Source organism: Spermophilus citellus (genome assembly GCF_964194105.1).
Source record: "Spermophilus citellus genome assembly, chromosome: 2".
Taxonomy (NCBI): Eukaryota; Metazoa; Chordata; class Mammalia; order Rodentia; family Sciuridae; genus Spermophilus; species Spermophilus citellus.
Window position 1 is genome coordinate 190,058,973 of NC_138183.1, and position 26,521 is coordinate 190,085,493.

The 26,521-nt window shown below is 37.5% G+C and overlaps 1 protein-coding gene across 1 annotated transcript in view; it reads left to right on the plus strand.

Annotated features, from left to right (window-relative positions):
• INTS4 (integrator complex subunit 4) overlaps nucleotides 1–26,521 on the plus strand; it is a 114,169-nt gene that overhangs the window by 76,855 nt on the left and 10,793 nt on the right. The window contains exons 16-21 of the mRNA XM_081279107.1: nucleotides 10,770–10,863; nucleotides 14,249–14,329; nucleotides 16,970–17,100; nucleotides 22,582–22,641; nucleotides 24,088–24,247; nucleotides 24,454–24,597. Coding sequence (XP_081135233.1) covers nucleotides 10,770–10,863; nucleotides 14,249–14,329; nucleotides 16,970–17,100; nucleotides 22,582–22,641; nucleotides 24,088–24,247; nucleotides 24,454–24,597 — 670 coding nt within the window. The remainder of the gene's footprint in view (nucleotides 1–10,769; nucleotides 10,864–14,248; nucleotides 14,330–16,969; nucleotides 17,101–22,581; nucleotides 22,642–24,087; nucleotides 24,248–24,453; nucleotides 24,598–26,521) is intronic.

The window sequence follows — 26,521 nt, forward strand, 5'->3', positions numbered from 1 at the left end:
CTTAGGGCTTGTTAAGTTGCTAAGACTGCCTCCAACTTGTGATCCTTCTGCCTCAACCTCCAGAGTCTCTGGGATTACAAGTGTGTGACTCCTCCACCTGCTTTTAAAGGCATGTCCCAAAACTTTGCACATTCTAGTCTTGCGCTTCCTGTTGACTAGAGCATAAGTCTCATGGCCATATCTAGGATCAAGAAGATAATCTTTATTCTGGATGACTGGTGTCTGGTTAGCATTTGATGATTCTATTACTGAGGAAGGAGGGAAGGGAACATATTTGAGAACAATCAACAGGCTCTGACAGATCATATTAAAATGGCCTGAATAATTTGAAAATAATTGAAGCCATTTGCTTTTAATAAAGTAGTATTGTGGGCTGGGGATGTGGCTCAAGCAGTAGCACGCTCGCCTGGAATGCATGTGGCCCGGGTTCGATCCTCAGCACCACATACCAACAAAGATGTTGTGTCCGCCGAGAACTTAAAAATAAATAAATAAATAAATATTAAAAAATCTCTCACTCTCTCTTTAAAAAAAAATAAAAAATAAAGTAGTATTGTTTTCTCTTTAAAAGATAGAAAACAAACTGGTACAGTGGTGTACACCTGTAATCTCAGCTACTCACAATCTTGAGGCAGGAGGATTGTAAATTCAAGTCTAGCCTCTGTAGCTTAGTAAGGCTCTTTCTCAAAATAAGAAATTAAAAAGGAGGGCCTGGGGTTATGGCTCAGTGGTAAAGTGCTTGCTTCACATGTATAAGGCCCTGGGTTCAATCCTCAGTACCACATAAAATAAATAAATAGATAGATAGATAGATAGATAAAAGTTATTAAAAAAAGAAATTAAAAAGGAATGGTGAGGGCTAGGGCTGTAGCTCAGTGGTAGAGAGCTTGCCTAGCATGCATGAGGCATTGGGTTCTATCCTCAGGACCACATAAAAATAAACAAATAAAATAAAGGCATTCTGTGCATCTACAACTAAAAAAAAAAAAAAAAAAGGAAGCTCAGTGTTCAAGCATCCCTGGGTTCAATCTCAATCTCCAATACCAAAAAGAAAGAAGGAAAAATGTGATATCATTTGTAGCTTGGTGGAGATCTCTTTTGATCTTCCCTGTAGAATATTCAGTTATAATTATTAATACATAGAGAAGCAAGCTCTATGCTAGATGCTGATCAGCTAGGTAGGATCTTGTCCTATGGGAGGGAGCTCATGTAAGCAAGGTGGACATAGACAAAGAATTATGATGGTAGAAAGCAGTGATTTATGTTTTACTAATGCTCTCCTGTACATCATTGCACCTTCACATGTTTTGAAGCAGTCCAACTGAACCATTCTTCAAGTTATTGACCCTTTTGTTTCAGGTCATGTTGTATTATTCACTCTTGTATTCACTTAGCAGCATTAACTATGGCTTTCTTCTAGAGGCTGAGGATAGAGAGAAATATGAAATGGCCTTTGTTCTCAAGGTACTTACTATTTATTACAGGACCCAGATGAGAAATAATTGACTAGTGAATACTACAGTGGAGAAAAGCATAGGTGCTGTAGAATAGTGGATGAAACTCCCTGGTTTATTAGTGTGGTATTGATCAGGAATGTTTTTAAAAGATCATTTAGCCAGACACCATGGTGCATTCCTGTATTCTCAGCAGCTGGGGAGTATGAGGCAGGAGGATCACAAGTTCAAAGCCAGCCTCAGCAAAAGCAAGGTGCCAAGCAACTCAGTGAGACCATGTCTCTAAATAAAATACAAAATAGGGCTGGGGATGTGGCTTAGTGGTTGAGTACCCCTGAGTTCAATCCCTGGTGCCAAAAAAATGAAAAGAAGACCCTTTAGCTAGTGTGGAATGATGACTGAGCATTTCAGTTTGATAGTCCAGCATAGAAGAAAATTCAGCTATAGCAAACATCTGAAGAGCCAGGAGACATAAAGGAAAATGGCATCCTCCCAGAACTTCAGTGGTATAGAATAGTGACTGAGCAAATGAGGCTTCCATGGTAGATTGATTTGGGTTTAAGTCTGAGCTCCATCACCTGATACTTGTTTGATCTAAGAAAGTTTGTTGTTTAGAGTTTGTTTATAAAAAACAAAATAGGCTATTAACTAATTTAAAAAGAAAGAAACTTATTATTACAGGATATTACATGATTCACAGAATTGTTGGGAAGACTAAAGAAACACACTGGATTGAATTTCCAGGAATTATTTCCAGAGCTACAATGATTTCCAGAGGCCACCAAGGGAGCTGCCTGTTCTTTCCAGGATCAGAAAGCTGCCTGTTCAGTCAAGAATGTCACTGATAAAGCTACTGGCTCCAGAACCATGCACTCTGCCCTTTTCCTCACTCAGCTTTGTTCCCTATGTAATATTCATGAGAGTATATTTGATTGACCAATAAGAATCATATCTGGAACCTTGCTCAAGAGACTCTGGGAAATGCAGTTTTAACTTTGTAGCCTGTGTAGTCTAGGAAAAGTGCATTAGATGATTGGAATCTGTGTGAGTGAGTCAAAGTCACAGTCTGTTCCCCAGCTACCAAACTGCTAGTAACCCTGTAAAAACCTGGCATCCCTCATCTTCTGGGAGTGCAGTGGTATAGGCGGGTTTGGGGGCAGAATCCTTCTGCTGTGGGTGTGGGTGAGAGTGTGGGCATGAACAAGGGCATGAGAAAGCATGTAGCATGCTGGGGGCACATAGTATACCATGCTCTGGGGAAGCCTTGTAGAGGCTCAAAGGTTTTTTAATATCTACGGTCTCCCTAGCTACTACATCCGGCAGCTCTGGGCCCCAAACAAGGCAACTTAACACAGCCTCACAGGTTAACAAGAAAACCTGCTGTGAACCTGGTATTGCAAATTGATAGTGGTGGTCCCACCAGAAATGATAAGATTTAGTTAAGGGCTGGGAACATAATTCAGTTACAGAGTGCTTGCCTAGCATGTGCAAGGCCTGGGTTCACTCCTTGGCACCAAAACATAGCCACACTCATTTGTTTAGTTCTTGTTTCTGACTGCTTTCATGCTACAATAGCAGAGCTGAATAGTTGCCACAGAGACCATAGAGCCTGTGAATCCTAAAATATTTGCTACCTGACCTTTTGCAGATTATGTTTATTGACTCTACTATAAGATGTGGGGGCGGGGTCAGGGTTGTGGTTCAGTGGTAGAACACTTGCCTAGCACGTGTGAGGCACTGGGTTTGTTCCCTGGCACCACATAAAAATAAACAAATAAAATGGAGGTATTGTGTCCATCTACAACTAAAAAAAAAAAAAAAAAAAAAAAAAAAAAAAAGATATGGGCAGTCCATGGCTCTGGAAATCATGATACAGATTTTCTCTATGTCTTTTGTGAAGTAATGCCTCAATCATAGTTTTTTTTTTTTTCCCCTCCCTTCCCCTTCACCATAGTGCTTAATTTTGGAGGCTAGTAAATGGAGGTTGTTGGCCCTGAGCCCAGGAAAATAGGCTGTATTTACTGCTTTTCCCTTACCTAATTAATCATTGAGGTTTGTCTTTGACAGTTTTATTCTATTAGCACTAAAGCATGTGCAAAATGCACAAAAACTGCATCATTGGTTGTTAGTAGGTGCTCAGTAAGCACCTCTTGATTGGAGTTACTTTCATTATCTAAGTTTTACAAAGTGATAGGTATACTGGGATTTGGGGCTGGCAAGACTGATGTTTTGGTGTTGTAGCATTATAATTTGAGTGTATTCTCAGGAGGCTACTCTGAATTGTAATAGAACTAGAATGGAAAACCAGTGGAGCAGTAGCACTGGGGAACTACTATGCTTTATAGATGTTATTACAAACACAAAGTAATTTGTTAGAAAGTGGCACAACCAGGATTTGAGTCTAGCTTTTGGTGATATGCAGCAAAGAAGAGGATTCCTCCATGAGGATGAGATTAGATCAGATATCTGGAGTACTTCACAAATTATTATTTCTTCATTTTCCTCCTTTTTTTTTTGGCAGGGGAGGGGGGCGGGTAACTGGTGATTGAACCAGGAGATGCTTTACCACTAAGCTACATTCCCAGTCCTTTTTTGTTTAGTTTGGTTTTAGTTTTATTTTGTTTTTGTGACAAAACCATTATTAATTTATTAATAATTATTAATGTTTATTATTAACAAATTAATTTATTGTTGTTAATAAATTATTATTATTTTATTTTTCTTGCAAAATTGCCTAGGGCCTTGCTAAATTGCTGAGGCTGGCCTCAAACAAAGCATCCTCCTGCGTCAGTCTCCCAAGTTACTGGGATTACTGGTGTATGCCACCATGCCTGGCCACAAATTACTATTTCTATAGTTGTTGAAAAGTAAACTGTTAGTTTCATACAGAATGTTCTCTGATGAGGAATGGGGCCATATAGATGTTGATTTTAGTGTGAAGCAAACTTCACCATCATACTTATGACTCTGTTATCCAAGCAACCATCTGTTTAACCAAACTGATATATCCTGTAGAAAGTCTGCTGTTGTTCAGTGACAGCTCTGAGAAACAATTTTTTTTTGTTTTTTGTTTGTTCTGGGACTTGACATAACTACTTTTCCTTCACAAATACTGCCTGCAGGTGTTGGGTTACTCTTCTGTCCCTGGATTATAGCAATGGTTCTCCATCACATAGAACAAGATGCAACCTAACCCAGTTAGCCCTGGGAAATCTGAACTACTGTACAAAAAGCTGGTCAGAATTCTCTTTAATTGTAACAGAAAGCAGACTCTTCTTTTGATAGGGGATCGGTAAATATTTGTTGAAAACTATAGTTATGATGGCTTAGCCAGGAATGAACTCCTAAGAATTTTATAGATGGCATTTTCTTCTGGCTGTACTTCATCTCCAGATATAAATTTGCTGTCTTTCAAGTGTCCACTATATATCCTCTTTTTTAAGTGCTTTTAAGTTAACATTTCATTGTATTTGAAATTAATTTCATGAGAATTACCCTGTTTTTACAATGAGTGAGGTAACACTTCTGGTGAAGGAGCTGGGGTTTATTTATCCTCTCTGTGTTTTTTGAGCATCTACTATATGCCAGGTACTGTGCTAGGCAGAAAGATTGTAATAGTAAATAAGACAGTCCCTGCTGTGAGGGTCCTTTAGCCTGATGAGGGAGATAGTTAGGTAAATAGGAAATGCAGAATTGCACTTTACATGCTATGGTAGAGGAAACCTAGTGTTCTCTAGAAGAATGGGAGGGGACCCCTAATTCTCCTTGGATGGTCTAAGGTAATGACCTGAAGAGTGAATAGAACTTAGCCAAGTGAAGAAGGGAGCAGAATGTACCAAGGACTAGGTAAGCAAAGGCCTGGACTAGACCATAGGTCTTTCTAGCGTTCCATCTAGTTAACAGTTTGTATGAAGTAAAGCGTGTAGTGTGGAATTTGAAATTCAAAATGTTTTGGGACATCATCTCCCTCATCTGTAAATTTAAGGGTACTACATAGCTACTATGTTTTGAAGTTTGTTGTCATGATATGTGTGAAAGTGTTTTGAGAAGAGTAGTCGTATAGATGCTCTTGGACAGTCTGACATTTTGCTTGAAAATTTAAATTAACAGTGGCTCATTTGACACACTGGACATGCTCTTGCTATTTTGCAAGTAAACCCAATCCAAATTTTATAACTATAATCATATTTTAAGTTCTCTGAGAGTAAGGGTGAATTGTCTTTTAAGGAATTCTGCAGTTATTTATCTGTTGTTTCTCAGGATGTGTAATGATCTCTGATTTCTCAGTTTGGATTTTTGTGTAAGTCCACAAAATAGCTGTTACTGGAAAAAAAGTTATTGTTTCAGGAATCATATCATTTTAGTGTTCCATAATAGAGTTGGATTTTTGGAATAAAACATTTCATTTTAATTTGAAACAGATGGATCTTCATATATCTGTAATCAATAGAAATATACTTATTTTATTATGGGAATTCTTTTACAAACAACCGTAAAGAATATGAAGTTCATGGTTTCATCCTTTAAAATCTTCCTATTATTGTGCAACTGTTAATGTGAAAGGAATAGCACCTGTTTTGTGGTCTGGGACCTAGTCCTCTAATTAAAGAGGTGGGAAATAAATGTTTGTAATATGTAACCATCTAGGTGGAAGGATGAAGGAAGGACTTACTTTGTATTTTCTAACATTCTTTGCTGTTATACCAAGCAACAAAGGACAACGTTGTAAATTTAATGCTTAGAGATCAACAGAGTTTGAAGGAAATGTATAACCATAGACAACATTTGATTTGCACATCTAGGGTCTTTTTGACTATGAGTGGTTTTAAAAATCGACTAGTTCAACCTATTGTGTAAACTTTTAAAAATCACAGTTCATGTAACTTTTTTTATTTTAATATTTTAAAAATTCTGTTTATTGGCATTATGGACTAAGAATTGCTAAAGTGAATATTCCTGGGAGTGGCTCTTTTGTTCTACCAGATAATATCTGTAGAAAAATGATTCAGTGTATCTGGTTTTAAGTCTGTTTTGTCTCCTCTGTATTTGATATAGTTCATTAAAAAAATCAAAAGTTTAATAGCTTTTGATTCTTACACCCATAAATACATGAGGTGTAATGTGATATAGTTAACAACAACAAAGCTTTTGGACTTTATAGAGAACCTGGGTTTGTGTCCTGCTTTTGCCCCTTATTAATTCTGGGACCTCATGCAAACTGCTTAAATGCTTGTCTTTAGTTTCATGCTTATTGAAAATGGGATTAATTACAGTTCATGTTGTGAGGATTAAATGAGCCCAAGTAAGGAAACACCTAGCACAGGACAGTGCACACAAAAGGTGCTCTTTGTTCCTTTCTCATAAAAGAGTTCGTAGTCTTCTAATGGGTATCTAGACTGTGGCTTTCTGAGGATGGACATGAAGAGGTGCAGAGAGGAAACACTGGGACAGAGGATTTCACCCAGGGCTAACAAGTTTTCATTTTGTACAGTAGTTCAGATTTCCCAGGGTTAATTGGGTTAGGTTGCATCTTGTTCTATGTGATGGAGAACCATTGCTATAATCCAGGGACAGAAGAGTAACCCAACACCTGGAGGCAGTCAATTAACACATTATCAGCTGGTCAGAGTTCTCTTTAATTGTAACAGAAAGCAGACTCTTCTTGGGGAGGTAATTCTTCAGAAGTGGAATTGTTCCAGGCTTTCTCTTATAAGAGAGACATCATAAAAAAGTGAAAGGGAGAAAAGAGCTGGCCACCAGAATTGCAGTTCACAGGTGTTAGCTCATCCAGCATCTTGCCTTTCATTGGGCTGGGTTCCCATCTGTGAGCAGGTTCTTCAGGACCAATTCAAACCACTTAAACTCACAAAAGGTTATATATACCATAGACACCAATTTCTCCCGTCACTGTAGAGATAGTTCATTCTATGCCTCTTGTAGTGCATCTCCTTCCTGTTATCAAAGTCTGTGGGAGGCAACATTAATTATCATTAATGTTGCCCAGTGAGCATGAAATTAGATAAAGGTACTTAGTTCACTATAGACAGTTTTGTTCAGGCTGCTAAGAAATCTGATATCTTATGCCTAAATTATAGTGACTCGAATCTTCAGATTTCCCACAGTTACTGTTTTTATGCAGAATTTTGATGATGCCATTAAAAAATAATGAGGCAACTTGGGAGGCTGAGGCAGGAGGATTGCAAGCTCAAGGCCAGCCTTAGCAACTTAGTGAGACCTTCAGCAACTTAGTGAGACCCCGTCTCAAAAACTAAAAAGGCCAGGGATGTATCTCAGTAGTAAAGTGCACCTGGGTTTAATCCTCATACCAAAACCAAACAAGAAATAATAAGACAGATTTCTATGAATGCTGAGATGGATTGTTAGTTAACACATGTACATATACATGTACCCACATGTTTATTCCCCTCCCACCAAAAAAGAAGAACAGAAACATACTTTTTGTAGATGTACAGTGTATCTAGAATAATTAAAAAGAAACTGGTTATGGTGTTTGTCACTAAGAATGTGTATAGTATAGTAGGGCAACATGACACAGGTATAGGAAGGGGGACTAAATTAATTGTATATCCTGTAGGATCTTTTGTATTTTGTACCTTACAGGTATAATTTTATAACTTACTTATTACCTATTCAAAAAACCCAATGTTTTAAATCCTCAATAATTCCAGCTCCCAGCATAAACATTTTATGTGTGAACTGTGTTTATTTTATTTTACTTTATTTTTAGAGAGAGAGAGAGAGAGAGAGAGAGAGAGAGAATTTTAATATTTATTTATTTATAGTTTTCGGTGGACACAGTATCTTTGTATGTGGTGCTAAGGATCGAACCCGGGCCGCACGCATGCCAGGCGAGCGTGCTACCGCTTGAGCCACATCTCCAGCCCATCTTGTTTATTTTTGAGATGGGGGGGGGGTCTCAAAAACAACCCAGGTTGTTCCAAACTCCTAGCCTCAAGTGATCCTCCTGACTTAGCCTTCTGAGTATCTGGAACTGTAGGTGCATGCCATCACACCTGGCACAGATATGTTTTTAAATGGTTTCTGTCTATATGTCTATACTTACATACCAGTTAGGATGTTCTAAATTCCAAATATCAGAAAAAACTTCATCTCAGATGAGCTTGCAATGCTTATTTATGCTTTGCTATGATCTGAATATTTATGTCCCTCTAAAATTCACATGTTAAAATCCTGCCTCCTAAGGTGATGATGATTTGAGGAGGCAAGGTCTTGGGGAGGTAATTAGATCATGAGATTAGAGCTCTTATAAAAGAGGCCAAAGGAAGCTTGTTGATGTTTTCTATGAGGAAGGATGCCTTCACCAGACAGAAAGTCTGCAGGCACCTTGATCTTAGACTCCTTATCCTCTAGAACTGTAAGAAATATTTGTTGTTGTTGTTGTTGTTTATAAGCCAGCTTATGGTGTTTTGATTTAGCAGCCCCAATGGACTAAGACTTTGCCTCATATAACCAGAAATTGGAGGTATGGTATGTTCAAGTAGCTTATTGATACCATTAAGGACCCATTCTGTTTCTGTCTCTGTGTTTTTCTTGTCCCCAGCTTTATCCTAAGGCTTCCCCTGCCCCCCTCCCCTGTGGAGTTTTTGTATGAGTGCCAATGGCAATCAGATCTACAAGCATTCTTGCTTAGTCCACTGAGAGACACCTTGCTCCAAGCATGAATTTGGACCTTTCATTTGGACCAATGAGGGCAACTTAGGTCACATAATCAGAGGGGTGACTTGTACTCACTAGTTTAGTTGAATTAGACTCTACCTGGAATTAGGATTGGGGACATGTTCCTGTGAATAAAATCGGGGTTCATTTAGTAATGAAGAAATGAAGAATGACTAGCTGGGTAACAACCAACAGTTAGTCATTTCACCACAATACCTTTTAAAATACCTTTTTAAAAATATTTTTTTTCGGGCTGGGGATGTGGCTCAAGCAGTAGCGCGCTCGCCTGGCATGCATGCGGCCCGGGTTCGATCCTCAGCACCACATACAAAGATGTTGTGTCCGCCGAGAACTAAAAAATAAATATTAAAAATTCTCTCTCTCTCTCTCTCTCTCTCTCTCTCTCTCTCTCTCTCTCTCCTCTCTCTTTAAAAAAAATATTTTTTTTCTGATAGGGAAAAATGTTTGTTCTTGGTATAAAACCTTGGAAATAGAGTATAGTTGGGAGAAGGCACTAAAAAGCACCCTAATACCACTATCCAGGAAACTGCTTTACTGTGTTTTTCTTCTATGTATGTTTTTACATAGTTGAGATCATACACCTTATTATCATTTTGTATTTTAATGCCTGTAGAATATTTCATTGACTAGATGTACCTTAATTTATTTAACAGTTCTGCCACTATTGTATCATTAAGTAGTTAACTGAGTTTTTACTGTTAATACTCCATACAAAATAAATATTATGGGGCATAAAGCAGAATATTTCTGTTGATATTACCCTTATGATCTTTTCTCAACACAAAGCTTCTAATAAAAATATTTTACCATATATGTGGCTTTACAAACAATTTTGGTTTCCAGTAGACATGTTATTAGCTTAAACTGCTATAGAAGTGTGAGTGAACTGATTTCATTATAACCATTCCTGCATTTGGTGTTGTCATTTAAAAACTTATGATCAGGGCTGGGATTGTGGCTCAGCAGTAGAGCGCTCACCTCCTACGTGCAAGACTCTGGGTTCAATCCTCAGTACCACATAAAAATAAATAAGTGAAATAAAGGTATTGTGCCCAACTACAATTAAAAAATAAATATTAGGGCTGGGGATGTGGCTCAAGCGGTAGTGCGCTTGCCTGGCATGTGCGCAGCGCTGGGTTCCATCCACAGCACCACATACAAATAAAGATGTTGTATCTGCCGAAAACTAAAAAATAAATATTAAAAAATCCCCCCTCTCTTTTAAAATTATAAATAAATAAATAAATATTAAAACAAAAAAAAAATTATGATCAGTCAGTTGCATGTGGACGGCCCAGGCCTATAATCTCTGTTTCTTATTTAGCTGATAATAGGAGGAGCTTAAGTTAGAAGCCAGCCTAGGCAACTTAATGATACTCAAACAAAACAAAAAAAGGTGGGGAGGGGATCGGGGGAGTAGCTTAGTGGTAGAGTGTTGGCCTAGCATTATGCAAGGTCCTGGGTTCAATCTCTAGAACCAGGAAAAATGACAATAAACTAATAACTAGATGTAAAATGATAAAATGTTTTTGACTTGGTCTTTATGTATGGCATTATTCTTACCTTTTGTTTGGCTTGGATTTTTATGTACTATAGGGATCTGCAAAGACTTGGAGAACTTCAGTCTGAGTTGGCAGGAGTAGCTGACTTCTCTGCTGCCTATCTTCGGTGTCAACTACTTCTCATCAAGGTTGGTTTGGATTCACTATTTATTTATTTTTATTGTGATGCTAAGAATGCACTTTAAGTGATCTTGCAGAGTTTGAGGCAATAGGTGAAAAACTTACAGTCCTATGCAACCATTTAGCATTGGAGAAATTATGTATTCTGCAGTGTAATTCTATTTGTCTCTTATTAAAGAAATGTTAACTCATAGAGGTATTTGAATTTTTAAATTTTAGGAAAATTCTTTCATTTTATAATTAGATTGCACAATCATTTTAATTAGAATCCAAATAATTTTAAATATTTTATATAGTGTGATCAGTACAGAATTTACATAAAATTTAATACTGTTTTCTTGACTGTTGATCCACTTTGTCAGAACTAAAAGGTTAATTTCATTTCCTTTAAAGATCCAACTTACTGGATTTCATGTTAAGTAGTCAGAAAACATAACATTACACAAAATTGATACCCAAGAAGCTGTTTAGGTTTGCTGAATTAAAAAGCAGTTAAACTAGTTCAGTAGCTTTTAGCTTTTATAGCAGAATTTTTCTATAAATTTAGGCTTATGATTCATGGGAGTCCTTCTCACTTAATAAAATTTTGTTTTGGTTTTAGTTGTAAATGTTCTTAGTCTTCAAAATAATTAATTATATTGGACCAAAGTCAGAATAAATGGGGGAATCAGAAAATATTTTCTACTGTAACATGTGTAAGTTTGTGCTGTTGTACTTAGAGTTTTAAAGGTGAGTCTAATCATGTGAAGTTGGGCACATATGCTGAGGAAGATTGGGATTTAAACAGCCCTTATTAAGCTAGACATATTCTTCCAAGTATATGTACTTATGTAAACACTACCATAGGCAAGAACTTTTTCCATCATCTGAAAAAGTTCCTTCATCCTCTTATGCATAGTCATTTGACTTTTCAAAAACACTGTCAGCCTGGTGGGGCAATACACACCTGTAATCCCTGCAACTCAGGGGATTGAAACAGGAAGATCACAAGTTTTAAGATCAGTCCCTGCAATTTAGCAAGATTCTGTTGCAAAAATAAGGAGGGCTAGGGAAGTAGCTCGGTGGTAAAGTGCTTCAGTTTAATCCCCTGTACTGCAAAAGAAAAAAAGACACCCTAAAATAGGACCAGTAACAGATCTATCCTAAGGATATTGTTAAGGAGCAGTGTGTATGAAAGCCCTTGGTATTATCTGGTGTTTAGTCAGGGTCTTGGAAATGTGGTGGTTTTCCTTAAATTTGTTCTCTTCCCCACAGAAACCACAAGGAGAAAAAGATCTCTATAGTAGCAAAAGGTAGGGAGGAAAAGAGAAGATATTGTCCCTAAAAGGACCACAAACCTATGTTGATTACTTGGTATATAGGGATGGCAGGATAGAGAAGGGGCCTAGACCTAGAACCTGAGACCAGAATGTGTTTAATAATAGGGAAAGGGCTGGGGATGTGGTTCAAGTGGTAGTGTGCTGGCCTAACATGTGCAAGGCACTGGGTTCGATCCTCAGCACCACATAAAAATAAATAAAGATATTGTGTCCACCTAAAACAAAAAAATAAATATTTTTAAAAAAATTATTTCTGGCTGGGGATGTGGCTCAAGCGGTAGCGCGCTTGCCTGGCGTGTGTGCGGCCCGGGGTTCGATCCTCAGCACCACATACAAAGATGTTGTGTCCACCGAAAACTGAAAAATAAATATTAAAAATTTTTAAAAAATGACTTCTATAGCCATTGAGGATCTTTATGAAGAATTATACTATAACTTTACATAATACTTATTATATAATAATATATACTTATAAAAGTATACAAAATTATACTCTGGCTATGACTGTATCAAAATATGCATATGATAAATTATTACAGTAAATATTTAAGAAATTTCTTTAGTCTGTAGTCTAGATCTATCTACCACTGTCCAATATGATTCTACCAGATATATGTGAGTATTGAACACTTGAAATGTTAGTTCAAACTGAGATGTGATATAAGTGCAAAATACTTGTTGCATTTCTTAGACTTACTGTGAAAAAACAAATCCTATAAACTCTCTTACAAATCTCACAAATTAGTTTTTTGGTACCAGGGATTGAACCCAGGGGTGCTTAACCACTGGGCTGCATTTCCAGCTCTTTTTATATTTTATTTTGAGACAGGGTCTTGCTAAGTTGCTGAGGCTGGTCTTAAACTTGTGATCCTCCTGCCTCAGCCTCCCAAGCTGTTGTGTGCACCACCAGGCCTGGCTCACAAATCATTTTTTTATACCTTTATTTTATTTATTTGTTACATGGTGCTGAGGATCAAATCCAGAGCTTCACATGTGCTAGGCGAGTGCTGTACTACTGAGCCACAACCCATCCCATCACAATTCATTTTTAAAAGAATTACATGGTGAAATAATAATATCTTTGATATGCTGAGTTAAATAAACTCTTTTTAAAATTAATTTCACCTATTCCACTTTTTAAAATATGGCTACTAAAAATTTAAAATTCATATATGGCTCACGTTGTATTTCTGTTGGACAAGCTTAGTCTGAGTTTTCTGTAGTGTCATTCAATTGCACATCTGTAATTAAGATGATCCTTAGCAATAAGAATCTACAGTAAAGGTCAAATGAGAGTTGGTGTCATGTGGAGATTATAGGTGAGTAGAAAGATGGAAGGTAAAATTTGTTGATCTTAGTGATGTTGAATGTAGAAAGATTGAGAAAATGAAGAATTCAGGAAAGTGGCTTGATTTTAGTTTGGGTATATTGATAAGGTCATAGGCTTTTCAAAGGCTAATAAGGAAGGAACAAAGAAAAAAGAACCACAGTCATGGGAGAATGGTCTAGGTGGCTCAGTTTAATCCAGTGACTAACTTGGTGGGAACAGGAGGGCCCAAAGCTGAGGAAGCTGGCTTGTTTGTACATTCTGGTGAGGCTTTCATGGCTCCTATACTCTGATTCCAAGCATGGATCTGAAACACAGGGCCTTTGGGCCAGGAATTGGATCGAATAAGCAGTTCCTCTAGCACAAACTGTTGGTCTCCTTTTTCTCCATTTTAAATAGAACTTATTGACTTTAAATAATAAAATTAATGGAAAGTCCTTTCTGATGGTGTATTTTCAAAGCAAAAGTACAAATCAAATGATTTGTCATTTTTTTGTTTTTGTTTTTGGTACCGGGGATTGAACTCGGGGGTACTCAACCACTGAGCCACATCCCCAGCCCTATTTTGTATTTTATTTAGAGACAGAGTCTCACTGAGTTGCTTAGTTCCTCACAGTTGTGAGGCTGGCTTTGAACTTATGATCCTCTTGCCTCAGCCTCCCAAGTCATTGGGATTACAGGAATGTACCACCACCTGGCTTGTCATTCTTTCTGATCTCTGTGTTCTGTTCTTATTTATCTGGACAGGCCTTGCAGGAAAAGCTGTGGAATGTGGCTGCCCCTTTGTATCTAAAGCAGAGTGATTTGGCCTCAGCAGCAGCAAAACAGGTAAGTTTATTGAGACCTTCTTCTCTCATAAGAATTATCTAGTCCAAGGAAGAGCCAGAAGCTTTCCTATGGTTCCATGCCTCTACTGTAGCCTCCCTAATTTCAGGCTATGATAGATAGAAGGTAGCGATAAGAAAAGCCACACAGTCGGGCATGGTGGCACACACCTGTAATCCCAGTAGCTCGGGAGGCTAAGGCAGAAGTATTTCAAGTTCAAAGCCATCCTTAGCAACTTATCGAGGCCCTAAGCAACTTAGTGAAATCCTGTCTCTAAATAAAATATAAAAAGCGCTGGGGAGAGCTGGTGTTGTGGCTCAGAGGTAGATCTCACCTAGAATGCATGAGGCACTGGGTTCGATCCTCAGCACTACCTTAAAAAAAATAAATAAATAATAATAATAATAACGTTTAAAAAATGCACCAGAGATGTGGCTTAGTGGTTAAGATTCCCTGAGTTCAATCCCTGGTTAAATAAAAAGAAGAGGGGAGGGGAGTTGAGAGCATTAAGTGGCATTTAATTTTATTTACCTCAAGTTTATGTCTTTCAAGCTTTGAGCAGTTCCACTCATTCATAAGTTTTGGAACTTAGAGAACACCTATGGGTCTTTCTTTCCAGATTGTGAGTCTGTTTATGATCCAGTAACTATTGATCCATTAGAAAGCTAATGATGTGACTAATTATTACATTATAGTTCACTAAATGAGTTCAATCCTGTTCTCTTAATTAACCCTTATAGTAATGCCATTAGATAGGAATAAGAATCTAGTCCATTTTACAGATGAGGCAGTTAGGGCTTAGCAAGGTAGAACTCTTAGATAGTAGAGTTAGGACTTGATATTTATCCCAAATCTGCTGATACCCCAAATCTGTTTTCTTTCTCCCTTATTACCTGATCTTTCAAATCTCAAGTCTGATCCAGACTCCCTCTCAAATCTGATATTTGGTGTTTTGAAGGGAAATGGAATTTAATGACAAGAAGCAATACTGGGCCATGTTGGGAAGGTAGAGACCAGGGAGCAGTAGTTTGGAAGGAAGAGATCCATTGCTATATACCAGATCCTTTGCTAAGTACTTTCCAAGTCCCATTTGATACTGGAAGTTTTCCCATGTTGGTGTTATCTATTCCTTGTTTTTACATAGGGAAACTTAGGCAACATGTAATTAAGTAACTGGTTTTACTCTCAGTTGTAGGAGGGCCTAGAATCATTTCTTTGACCCCAAAGCCTTCTGAGGAAGGCAAGCACAGAGGGTACAGAGAAGCATCATTTGGAGAGAAATAACTGATTTGGATAGAATTGAGCAAGAACTTAAATACACTGGGCTTGATCTGTGCTCATAGTCACTTTTTGTTTTGTTTCTTTTGAGGGGGGATACTGGGGATTGAACTGAGGGGCAACTCGACCACTGAGCCACATCCCCAGCCCTATTTTGTATTTTATTTAGAGATAGGGTCTCACTGAATTGCTTAGTGCCTCACTTTTGCTGAGGCTGGCTTTGAATTTAGTATCTTCCTGCCTCAACCCTCCAAGCTCCTGGGATTACAGGCATGTGCCACTGCACCCGGCGATAGTCATTGTTTTCTACAGTTATTTCCTGTCCCATCTCCCTCAGAGAGACAATGCCGACAGCACAGGTTGTCTGGATGACTGACATGCTGTTAATGGTTCCTAATGTTTCATTCTTGGAAGGCTTATCTTGGGGAATGGGTTTCTGTACATAGTACATACAGTTAGTCCCTGATTTACAAATGTTGCACCTATAATTTTTTACTTTATGATACTGCAATAATATGTGTTCAGAAGAAACCTTACTTTGGATTTTGAATTTTTATATTTTCCTGGGCTAATAACATGCAGGATGATACTCTTTTATAATACTGGTAGTAGCAGTCTATAGTCAGACATGATCAGGAGGGTAAACAGACAATACCCTACCATACTGTGTAGGTGTTACTAAACTAGGATATTTGGTAGATTAGGTGTGTTAAATGCATTTTTGACTTATGATATTTTCTATTTTTGGTGGGAGGGTTGCCAGGAATTCAACAAAGGGGCGTTTAACCACTGAGCTACATTCCCAGCACTTTTTTATATTTTATTTAGAGATAGGGTCATTAAGTTGCTTAGGGCCTTACTAAATTGCTGAGGCTGGCTTTGAACTCATAGTCCTCCTGCCTCAGCCTCCCAGGCTATTCAGATTATAGGCATGTTCCACTGCACCTGGCCTTAACTTATGATATTTTCAATTTACCCTGGGCTAATTGGGACATAACCCCATCATCAGTCAAAGAACATCTGGTATTTATTTGTCCTCATAGCACAGAGAATTTGGTGTAGGGTAATGAAGTGGTTTGCAATTTCATCAATAGGTAAACTTTCATATCTTCATATCAATTAAGATGCTTTTACTACTAGATGAAAGTCTTTTTCTTCAATTGACAAAATAATTTATTTTCTTTTCACAAGATACACTATACTGATTTTACTTTGTACTTTAAAACCTTAGTTCAGAATTAAAGCATAGACATTTTTCAAAAATTTCACTTCAGAATTTCACCTAAGAAAATGGTTTGTCTGAAGAAGTCTGTACTATTCTCAGACTGATATTTTTACTGATTATTAATTACCTTTTCCTCATAGATCATGGAAGAAACCTACAAAATGGAGTTCATGTACAGTGGTGTAGAGAATAAGCAAATAGTGATTATACATCACATGAGACTTCAGGCCAAAGCTTTGCAGCTTATAGTAACTGCACGAACAACTCGAGGGTAAGACTGGGGTGATATTTTCCTTTCAGAGATACTTCCAAATGTACTCAGAGATCTCATCATGGTTAATAATCAGTAAACTGAGATTTAGGAAAGATTAGCTATGGGACATAAAATCTATTCATTTCTTTCCCGAGATATTTCAAGTGTTATTCATGAGTTAGAATAGATCCTTGGAAATCCAGTCATGTCTCTCTTGCTAAAAACCCTCCACTGACTGTCCATTACCTACAGCATAACACAGGACTTCATATGGCAACAAAGGACATTCTGTATGTTTCTGCACAATTAGATGTCTTTAAGAATTTAGTGCCAGAAACCACTTTTTCTCTTTGGAAGGGACTAGTAAGCTTTCTCTCCAGCAGTAAAGATGAGTAAGAAGGATGTAATGTGAGGGGCTAGGGATGTGGCTCAAGCGGTAGCACGCTCGCCTCGCATGTGTGCGGCCCGGGTTCGATCCTCAGCACCACATACCAACAAAGATGTTGTGTCTGCCGAGAACTAAAAAAAAATAAATATTAAAAATTCTCTCTCTCTCTCTCTCCTCTCTCACTCTCTCTCTCTTTTTTTTTTTTTTTAAAAAGGATGTAATGTGAAGTCAGATTACCTTTTTCAAATCCAGACTTCTTACTAGTTATTTGATTAAGGACAGATCTCTGTGCCTTATTTCCCTGACTGCAAAATGGCAGCATCTATTTCATGGGAATTCTGTGAAGCATAAATGGAAAAATACGTGTAAAAACATTTAGCATGATACATAATAAGAGCTCAGTATGATAGTAGCTATAAGACTTTCTGATAATGGGAATTGCCATAATTTATCCATTCTAAGATGCATACATTTTCTTATTATAATTTCTCTGAAATCTGGTAATTTGATTTAATCTTTAAGATATCCACATACTCATTTCTAAAAAGTTTAATCCCACTGTGTCCCACTTATAACTGAGAAAAGAGAGGTACATGTGATAGTATCTGTATTTTTTATTTGTCAGATAAAACAGATGTATGCAGTTAAATATAATTGTTGTAAAAAATTAAAACATTGCAGAATATGTGAAGTTTCCCTGGCTACACACCCCTATAAAACAGCTGTAATTTCATGTGTATATTTCCAGACTTTTCCCAAGCCATATTAACAGATGTAGATTATAAATGTGTGTGTATTAACGTTAATTGACTTATAGTATACTTTACTGTTCTACCTCCTGTTACTTTCACACTACAATATGTTGTACCTATCTTTCCATGTCACTAAAGATAATGTCTTTGATCTTTACTTATGCTATATTATTTTATAATTTCTATTTTTATACGTTCTTGCTTATTTTGTCACTTCTTGTCCCCCCCCCCCCAATGATTTATTCTTTTGTTTTTTTCACCCACCAGGGGTTTATCTATACCCTGATTCTCACCTAGTCAGGTGAGAGGCAGTAGTGCATTACTGTTAAAACTATGGTGCCATGTTGCTTGCCTTCAGATCTTACCTTTACACTTTGCAAACTTAGTGACCTTGGACAAGTTATTTAACACTTCATTCATTTGTTCCCATAAATTAAATAGGGATAACCAATTAATTACTAGTACCTACCTCTCATGGTTACTGTAAGAATTATTGAATGTTTTTTTTTGCTAGGGGTACTGGGGGTTGAACAGAGGGGTGCTTAAATCACTGAGCCACATCCACAGCCCTTTTTATTTTTTATTTTGAGACAGGGTCTTGCTGTGTTGCCTAGGGCCTTTCTAATTTCCTGAGGCTGGTTTTGAATTTGCAGTCCTCCTGCCTCAACCTCCCAAAACACTGGGATTACAGGTGTGTGCCACCATGCCTGGCAGGATTAGAGTCATTTTATGTAAAGCCCTTAAAATACTGCCCATCACATTCATTGTAAACACTTGGCTAATATTATTTTTATGTTACCTAATATTAGTTTTAGTGATACTATTATTACTCTTCCCACCCCAATCCCCCAGTACTGGATATTGAACCCTGAGTCATTTTACCACTGAGCTACTTCCCCAGACCTTTTTAGTATTTTTTTGAGACAGGGTCTCACTTAGTTGCTGAGGCTGGCCTTGAATTTATGTTCTTCCTGCCTAAACCTTCCAAGTCATTGGGATTAGAGTATTCTAACTTTTTTTTTTTTTTTTTTAAGAGAGACAATTTTAACACTTATTTTTTAGTTTTCGGTGGACACAACATCTTTGTATGTGGTGCTGAGGATCGAACCCGGGCCGCACGCATGCCAGGCGAGCACGCTACCGCTTGAGCCACATCCCCAGCCCCCGTATTCTAACATTTTTAATAAGTGCATTGTTCTGATCACCTCTCTATCTTTAAGGTGAAAGTTTTACTTATTTGTCTTATATTGTTTAAATAACTTGGAATTTCACTTTGGCTTCTTATGTTTTATAGTATATCTTATTTTAAGAATACTTTCTTAAAATATTCATTAATCATCATAAATTTATGACTATATGAGTTCTATATAACTTTATAAGCTTAGCTCCAATTTGCCCACCACTATTCTTTTCATATCATAATTGCCATTTAAAAATCTCTTATTCTAATTTTTCTTTATTTGACTAAAAATGTACTCTAGTAAGTATACTCAATTCAACCTTCCATTTCTGAAACTGCCTTTCTTTAGATCTCATACATAAGTGGAATTCTTTTGGAACACTGAAAATATTATTGAGTTGCCTTTTAGTGTTTAATAGTACAGTTAAGATGTCTGATGCCAATCTGCTTCTCTTTCCTTTTTAGATAGCTAACTTTTCTTGGCTCAAAGCTGTAAATTTTTCTTTTTCTCTTCAGAATTCAGAAATTTCACCAGGATATGTCTAGGTATGTTCTTTCAATATTGTTGCTGATTCTTGTGGGACTTTGAAGTTTCAACTTTATTTTTAGCTACCATTTTTTTTCCTACCATTATTTCATTATTATTATTACTACTTCTTTTGCTACTTCTTCTGTCCACTCTAGTTTCTTATAATGGATTTTGTGTCCTTTGAAGCCATTTGCTCTGTGTTTTTTCTTTTGTAATTTCAATTTCTTTGTTTTTTCTAATATTTTATCACTTTAGTTTTCATCATTGTTCATTTTCACTTTTCATTCAGTGTTCAGTTTGATTTTATTATTTTTTATTTCTAAGTGTGCTTTCTTCTCTCCACTGTTTTATAGCTATTTCCTCTTGCAATGCAATATTCTTTCAAATCTTTTAGCTCTCAACTGAGGTTACTTATTAGAATTATTTTTAAAAAAAGTTTTCTGTGCCAGCTTTGACTTTATCTTATTGAAATCTACTTGGATTTCTTTACAGCTCCTGATTTTTCTTTATAACTCAGTATTTTTTTCATATTATTTGCATACTTAGAAATGAAAGTCTAAACTAATTTAAATAAGTAATTGGCATAGCTCCCCAACAGCTGTAGGTCAGTGTTTAATTTCCCCTAGTGAGCTTTATTCACTGCTTTCCTTCCTCACCTCAAGGAAAAAGTGGGCATTCTTAATGGTAGAGACCTACTTCATATAGCATGTAGGTGAAGCTACCTGCTGTTTTGGGATTGGGGGAGAGTTCCCAAATATGTTTGTATTTTGCTGCTCGGAATCATTCTAAGCTAAGGCTTTATAAGCAGGTCAAAAAATGTTACTTCTTGGCCAAATTGCTTTCCTGTGTGCCCAAGCATGGCTGGAATTCTCCCCTTCAGCCTCCTCGCTCCTTGCCAACTTTGGTGGGTTAATCTTACTATTAAATTTCAGTTCCATTTCTTAAGCTGTATCACTTAAGAAAGTTTCAGGTAGTACACCTGGGAATATGGCTCAGAGGTAGAACACTTGTATATGGCATGTGTGTAAGTCCCTGGGTTCAATTCCCAGCACTGCCTCCCCCGCAAAAAAAAATTTAAGTACTACCTTTCTTGGGAAAGAATTTACATAAATGTTGCTTATAGAATAGGTTTCCATTTGCCATTTCCCATTTATTCATTCAGCAAATATTTAGTGACTACTGCTTTGCCAGGAAGTATATAATGAGGAACACAAAGTCCCTATTTTCACGGAGCTTACATTTTAGTAGAAAGTCTAAACCAGTTTAAGAACCTTGATACCATTCTCTAATATATTTTATTAAAGAAAGAGTTTTTGTTTTTTCTTGATTGGAACTTGCTTCTCCAGTGAATAATCAGTAAATGAATATAAATGGGAAGTTCATGTATTAATTACATACAAGAAAGATAAAGAAAATACACAAAGTTATGATGAATTTTATTGGTCTAGCATGTTGCCTGGATTACATTAGGTATACAATGGGTTTTTACTGAAATGAAATACTCTACGAGGCTAAAGAAGCCAAGATAGGGCTGGGATTGTGGCTCAGTGGTAGAGCCTTGGCCTAGCATGCATGGAGCCCTGGGTTTGATCCTCAGCACCACATAAAAATAAGTGAATGGGGGCTGGGGATGTGGCTCAGGCGGTAGCGCACTAGCCTAGCTTGTGTGCGGCCCGGGTTGGATCCTCAGCACCACATACAAAGATGTTGTATTCGCTGAAAACTAAAAAAAATATATATTAAAATTCTCTCTCTCTCTCTCTCTCTCTCTCTCTCTCTCTCTCTCTCTCTCTCTCTGTATCAAAGAAATCCAATAAAAACATTTAAAAAAAATGAATGAATGGAATAAACGTATTGTGTCCAACTACAACTAAAATAATAATAATAATAAAAAGAAGCCAAGATAGAGGAAGAAAGATAGTCTGTGTCTGGGGGTAAAGAAGTAAGAAAATTTGTTCCCCTTCTGCGTGAGAATTTACCTTTGATTTCATCTGTTCTCTGGAATTCTGATAGTGCCAATTATATTAGCAGGCCATACTGGTGTAAAAAAATTGATCTCTTAGTAAATTATCTGACTAGAAGTATAAATGAACTAAGTTTCGTCATATAGATATCATCACTCTGGGCTTCACAGAATGCAGTGATTCTTTTATCTGGACATAGCTGATACAAGGAAGCTACATTAGCACCTATGGACCATAAGACTTTTAAGCTAGGATGGTCTCCTTACCTGCCTTATGTAGATCTCTTCTCTTTGAACCCAAGCTGTCAGCTACAGAATCAAAACTCCAGGACTCTTGTGTGGACTCAAGCACTCCTGCACAAATGGGACTTGATGCTACAGTGTTAGGGGTTGTGCTCTTGTCAGTTAGCCTTAGAGTCCAGTGCCAGGTGTGGCCTATGATAGTCTTTGATTTTGAGTCTGTCTTTAACCTAATGAACATTGAAGTCATTTAATTGGGCCTCCAGAGTCCTGGCAGTTTCCCCGAGATCCATTAGGAGTCCTGTTACTCTGAGAGATCATTTTATAATGTAATATACTCTTTCTCCTTTCATGAATGCTTAGGTTTCTGGGACTTCTGGATCACACTCTTTAGTTTACAGATCTCACATGCAAGTTGCTTATTTACTTTGCATTTCTTTTCTGCAGAGTTGACCCTTTATATGGGATGTGTGAAAAATTTTTACAGGAAGTGGACTTTTTTCAGAGGTGAGTATTTCATAACTCCTCTGGCTTATTAAATTTTGGTTATGCAGAGAATAACTTAACAGGCACCAAGAGTGATCACAAACCAGGTTACTTGGTTTAGCCCATGCAGGCAAGCTATTATCTATGGTAGTGCGCCCTTATTTGATATTTTCTTTAATTGTGTATAAACTTCTTTGAAGATAAAGCTTCAAAATTAAATGTACAACCAGATAATTAAAACATTGGGAATTGTTTGGATTCAGCTCTCAGCTGGGCCATAAAAATACCAGTATTATAAAGAAAACTCATAAACTGGTTGAAAGATCACACTTTCATATTTATTTATAATCTACAAAGAATTGTTCTATAATTCTGTAGGTAAGTTTTATTCTGTAGGGTAGATATTTTTCTGTTCTGTTTGAAGTGAATTAACAGATTCAATAGATGAGTGGGAAGGCTTGGTGAAGAAAGTGAGAGTTTAGGAAACGACCAAACTTGTGGTGCTGGCAGTATATGCTTTTAAAGGAATTGATTAAGTCTAATAGTTATTACTTCTGTCTGCTGTTCCTGCCCTCTTGAACTGAGGTTTTTTATGACCCTACACTTCTCATTCTTTTTTCATTTGATGATAGCTTCCTGTAGGACTGGGTTGCATTACCACCATTCACCAGCAGGTGTTGCTCGTTAGTAAAAGGTACAGATTAGCTTGGCTCTGTGTTAGACCTCTGGATTCAAATATGAAATTTAAATTCATGTCTTACTTTTGGTTTTAGATACTTCAGAGTTTATTTTTGCATACTTGGGTTAAAGAGGTTTTGGGGAAGGTTACAGCTTTAAGTTGCCTAAGTTCTTCACCTGTTGTTAACTGGAGCTGCATATTTCTTAATTCAGCCTCAGAGGTCCTCTGCAGATATCATCCCTTGAGTGAATTTTTTTTAACTATCCCCTTCCAAGAGGCAGAGTACTATGGAATCAATATGAGCTGGGAATAAGTTACTTAATATTTCTGAGTCTCAATGTAACATCATCCTCTCTGAATCTCAGTGTTCCTATTGCTTGAATATAAGCTCCATTAAAACAGTTCATTTCTTCTCCTTCACTTGCTATTATATTTCCAGTATCTAGAATAGTACTTAGCACTTGATAGGTTCTAAAAACATATTTGTTAAATTAATTAAAGGATCTGTAAGAAAAAATAATTTTAACAGTGCACAGGTTTGCTGGAAGGTTTAAATACGGTCATATAAAACATTTAAGTGTATGTTTGACATACAGTGTTATTCAATAGCAGTTTCTTATGTTGAGCATAACATTAGGGCATAATTATCTGAATACCTGTCTATTATACTTGTGAACTTTGAGCTCCTCCCACTTTAACACTCGACCTACTTCAGGGGTTGGCAGGTGTCTGAGGCTCAGCCTGTGATGAATGAATGCATAGTCAGTTGCTTCTCTTTGTTCTTCCAGGTGTTTCATCGCCGATTTGCCCCATTTGCAGGATAGCTTTGTGGATAAACTTCTTGACCTTATGCCCCGACTCATGACATCCAAACCTGCTGAAGTGGTCAAAATTCTACAGACCATGCTGCGTCAGAGTACTTTCTTGCACCTCCCGCTTCCAGAGCAGGTCAGGGTCTACATCCTGCCCCTTCAGACCAAATCTGTCCAGATATGAAAACTATCTACTGTGGTGAGCTTCTTTTATCAGTGGAGCAGCTGCTAAGCCCCTTCCTGTGATTGGCTCCTGCATACCCACCTATTAGATACTAAGACTGTTTTGTTACCCGAGCTTGACCTGGCATTTGAGTCATCATATTTTCTTGTTGCTTATAGATCCATAAAGCCTCTGCTACCATCATTGAGCCAGCAGGAGAATCAGATAATCCTTTGCGGTTTACATCTGGGTTGGTGGTGGCCTTGGATGTTGATGCAACCTTGGAACACGTGCAGGATCCTCAGAATACTGTGAAGGTCCAGGTCTGTTAGGTTTTGGTTCATATGGAACTTTAGAGTGACCTTATATTGAAGCATTTAATTTTAGTATCCCTCTTTATCTAAGAGGTTGAAACCGGGAAAGGAGAAGAGATGGAAATGAACCCTTGTGGAAAAGAGCCTGGGCTTGAAACTGTGCTGCTGAGCAACTCTTACTTGGTAGAGCAAGTTAGATTAAACTCTAAGTCTTATGGGCTGGGGTTGTGGTTCACCAGTAGAGCACTTTCCCAGCATGTTCAAAGCCCTGGGTTTGATCCTTTGCACAACATAAAAATAAATAAATAATTAAAAATTACAAAAAACTCTTAAGCCTTATACAACTGACAAATAGAAATAGTTGACATTGAAATGGAATGACATATATTAGGTCCCCAGTACCCAGCAAACGTTTAATGAATGATCTGGCCCTTTCTATTCTATAATATGAGGTTAAGACGTGATCCTTTTTAATACCAACCCCACTCTTCCTATTCCCCCCAAAAAAGCCTGGGCACGGAGGTACTCACCTTTACTCAGGAGACTAGGAAGGGAGCATTGTTTGAGCACAGGAGTTCAAGGCCAGCCTTCGTAACATCTCAAAAAGGAAAAAGGAAAAAAAAAAGACTTGATATTTTATTACAGCAATTTGTAAATGATAAGTCTTTTTCAGGCTTTAGGTATATAGGTAGGTCAACTGGCAAACAGAATGTATGGGTGGGAAAAAGCAATCACTAGGAAATATTTTTTCCCAAGTTAGATATATTAGAAACACATGAATGATATAGTAGATCTGCTAATCAATTCATATTTTGCACCCATCCATCCTTCCATCCATTCGTGCATTAGTGCTTATTCTATCACACATGCTAAGTGCTGTGGTTGCCAAGTAAATATCTCATAGTTCTGCCTACAATCCCCTCAGGAGGCTGAGGAAGGAAGAAGTTCAAGGCCAGCCTCAGCAACTTATCGGGGCCATAAATAATTCAGTGAGACCCTGTCTCTAAATAAAATATTAAAAAGAACTGGGGATGTGGCTCAGTTCACTCCTTAGTACCAATAAATAAATAAATGGATGAATGAATGAACGAATGAGAATATAGCTTAGTAATAAAGTACCCCTGAGTTCATTCCTCAATACTATCCTCTGCCCCCCAAAGAAGTCACAGTTCTTGCTCTTAGGATGCTCACAGTTGCATTAGGAGACAGACAAATGCATGGGCAATTATGAAACAAAAGTTCAGTGATTAGATAAATTAACACCAGAGAAGTTAATATGATTACTGTGATGGAGGCTAATAAAAGGAACTGCTTTGTGGAGATGCTGACGTATGGTGGGATTTAAAAGGATGATAACAACAAAGAAGGGCGAAAGGAGGTGTTCGAGACAGAAGGTGTGAGTGCAAACAGGGGTGTGGGCACTGGCAGTAAGTACAGAGGGCAGAAAAATAGTCTGGAGCACGCAGGGAAGTCTTCTTGAAGGAGGTAAGGATGCATCAGGCCTTGAAGATGGTATTTTTTGGCTATGGTGACAATAGGAGAACATGACTCTGACTTCCCAGCAGGAATTTTACAAATCATGAGACCTACAGATAATTAATTCTGTGCTAGCTCTGAAGTTGTTCTGCAATGCCCCCCACCCCTGCCACCCCTTAGTGTTCATCCCAGCTGTTCTTTAGAATCTCAGCATTAGAGAATACTGATGAATAATCTGCAGCAATTAAATCAGAATCCTCTGAGCTCATAAGTGATATTTTTGAAGAGTTTATAGGTAATTATTTTGGGCAGTCAGCAATTCTAATGAGAAGCACTGTTTCACAATGTCCCTGAAAAAAAGTTTCCAGACCGACTAAGCATAAATGAGGTTGTAGATAGTCTAGCAGATGACCCTTAAATAATCTATCTCCTGAAAACTCCCCTTTGTAGCACCTCC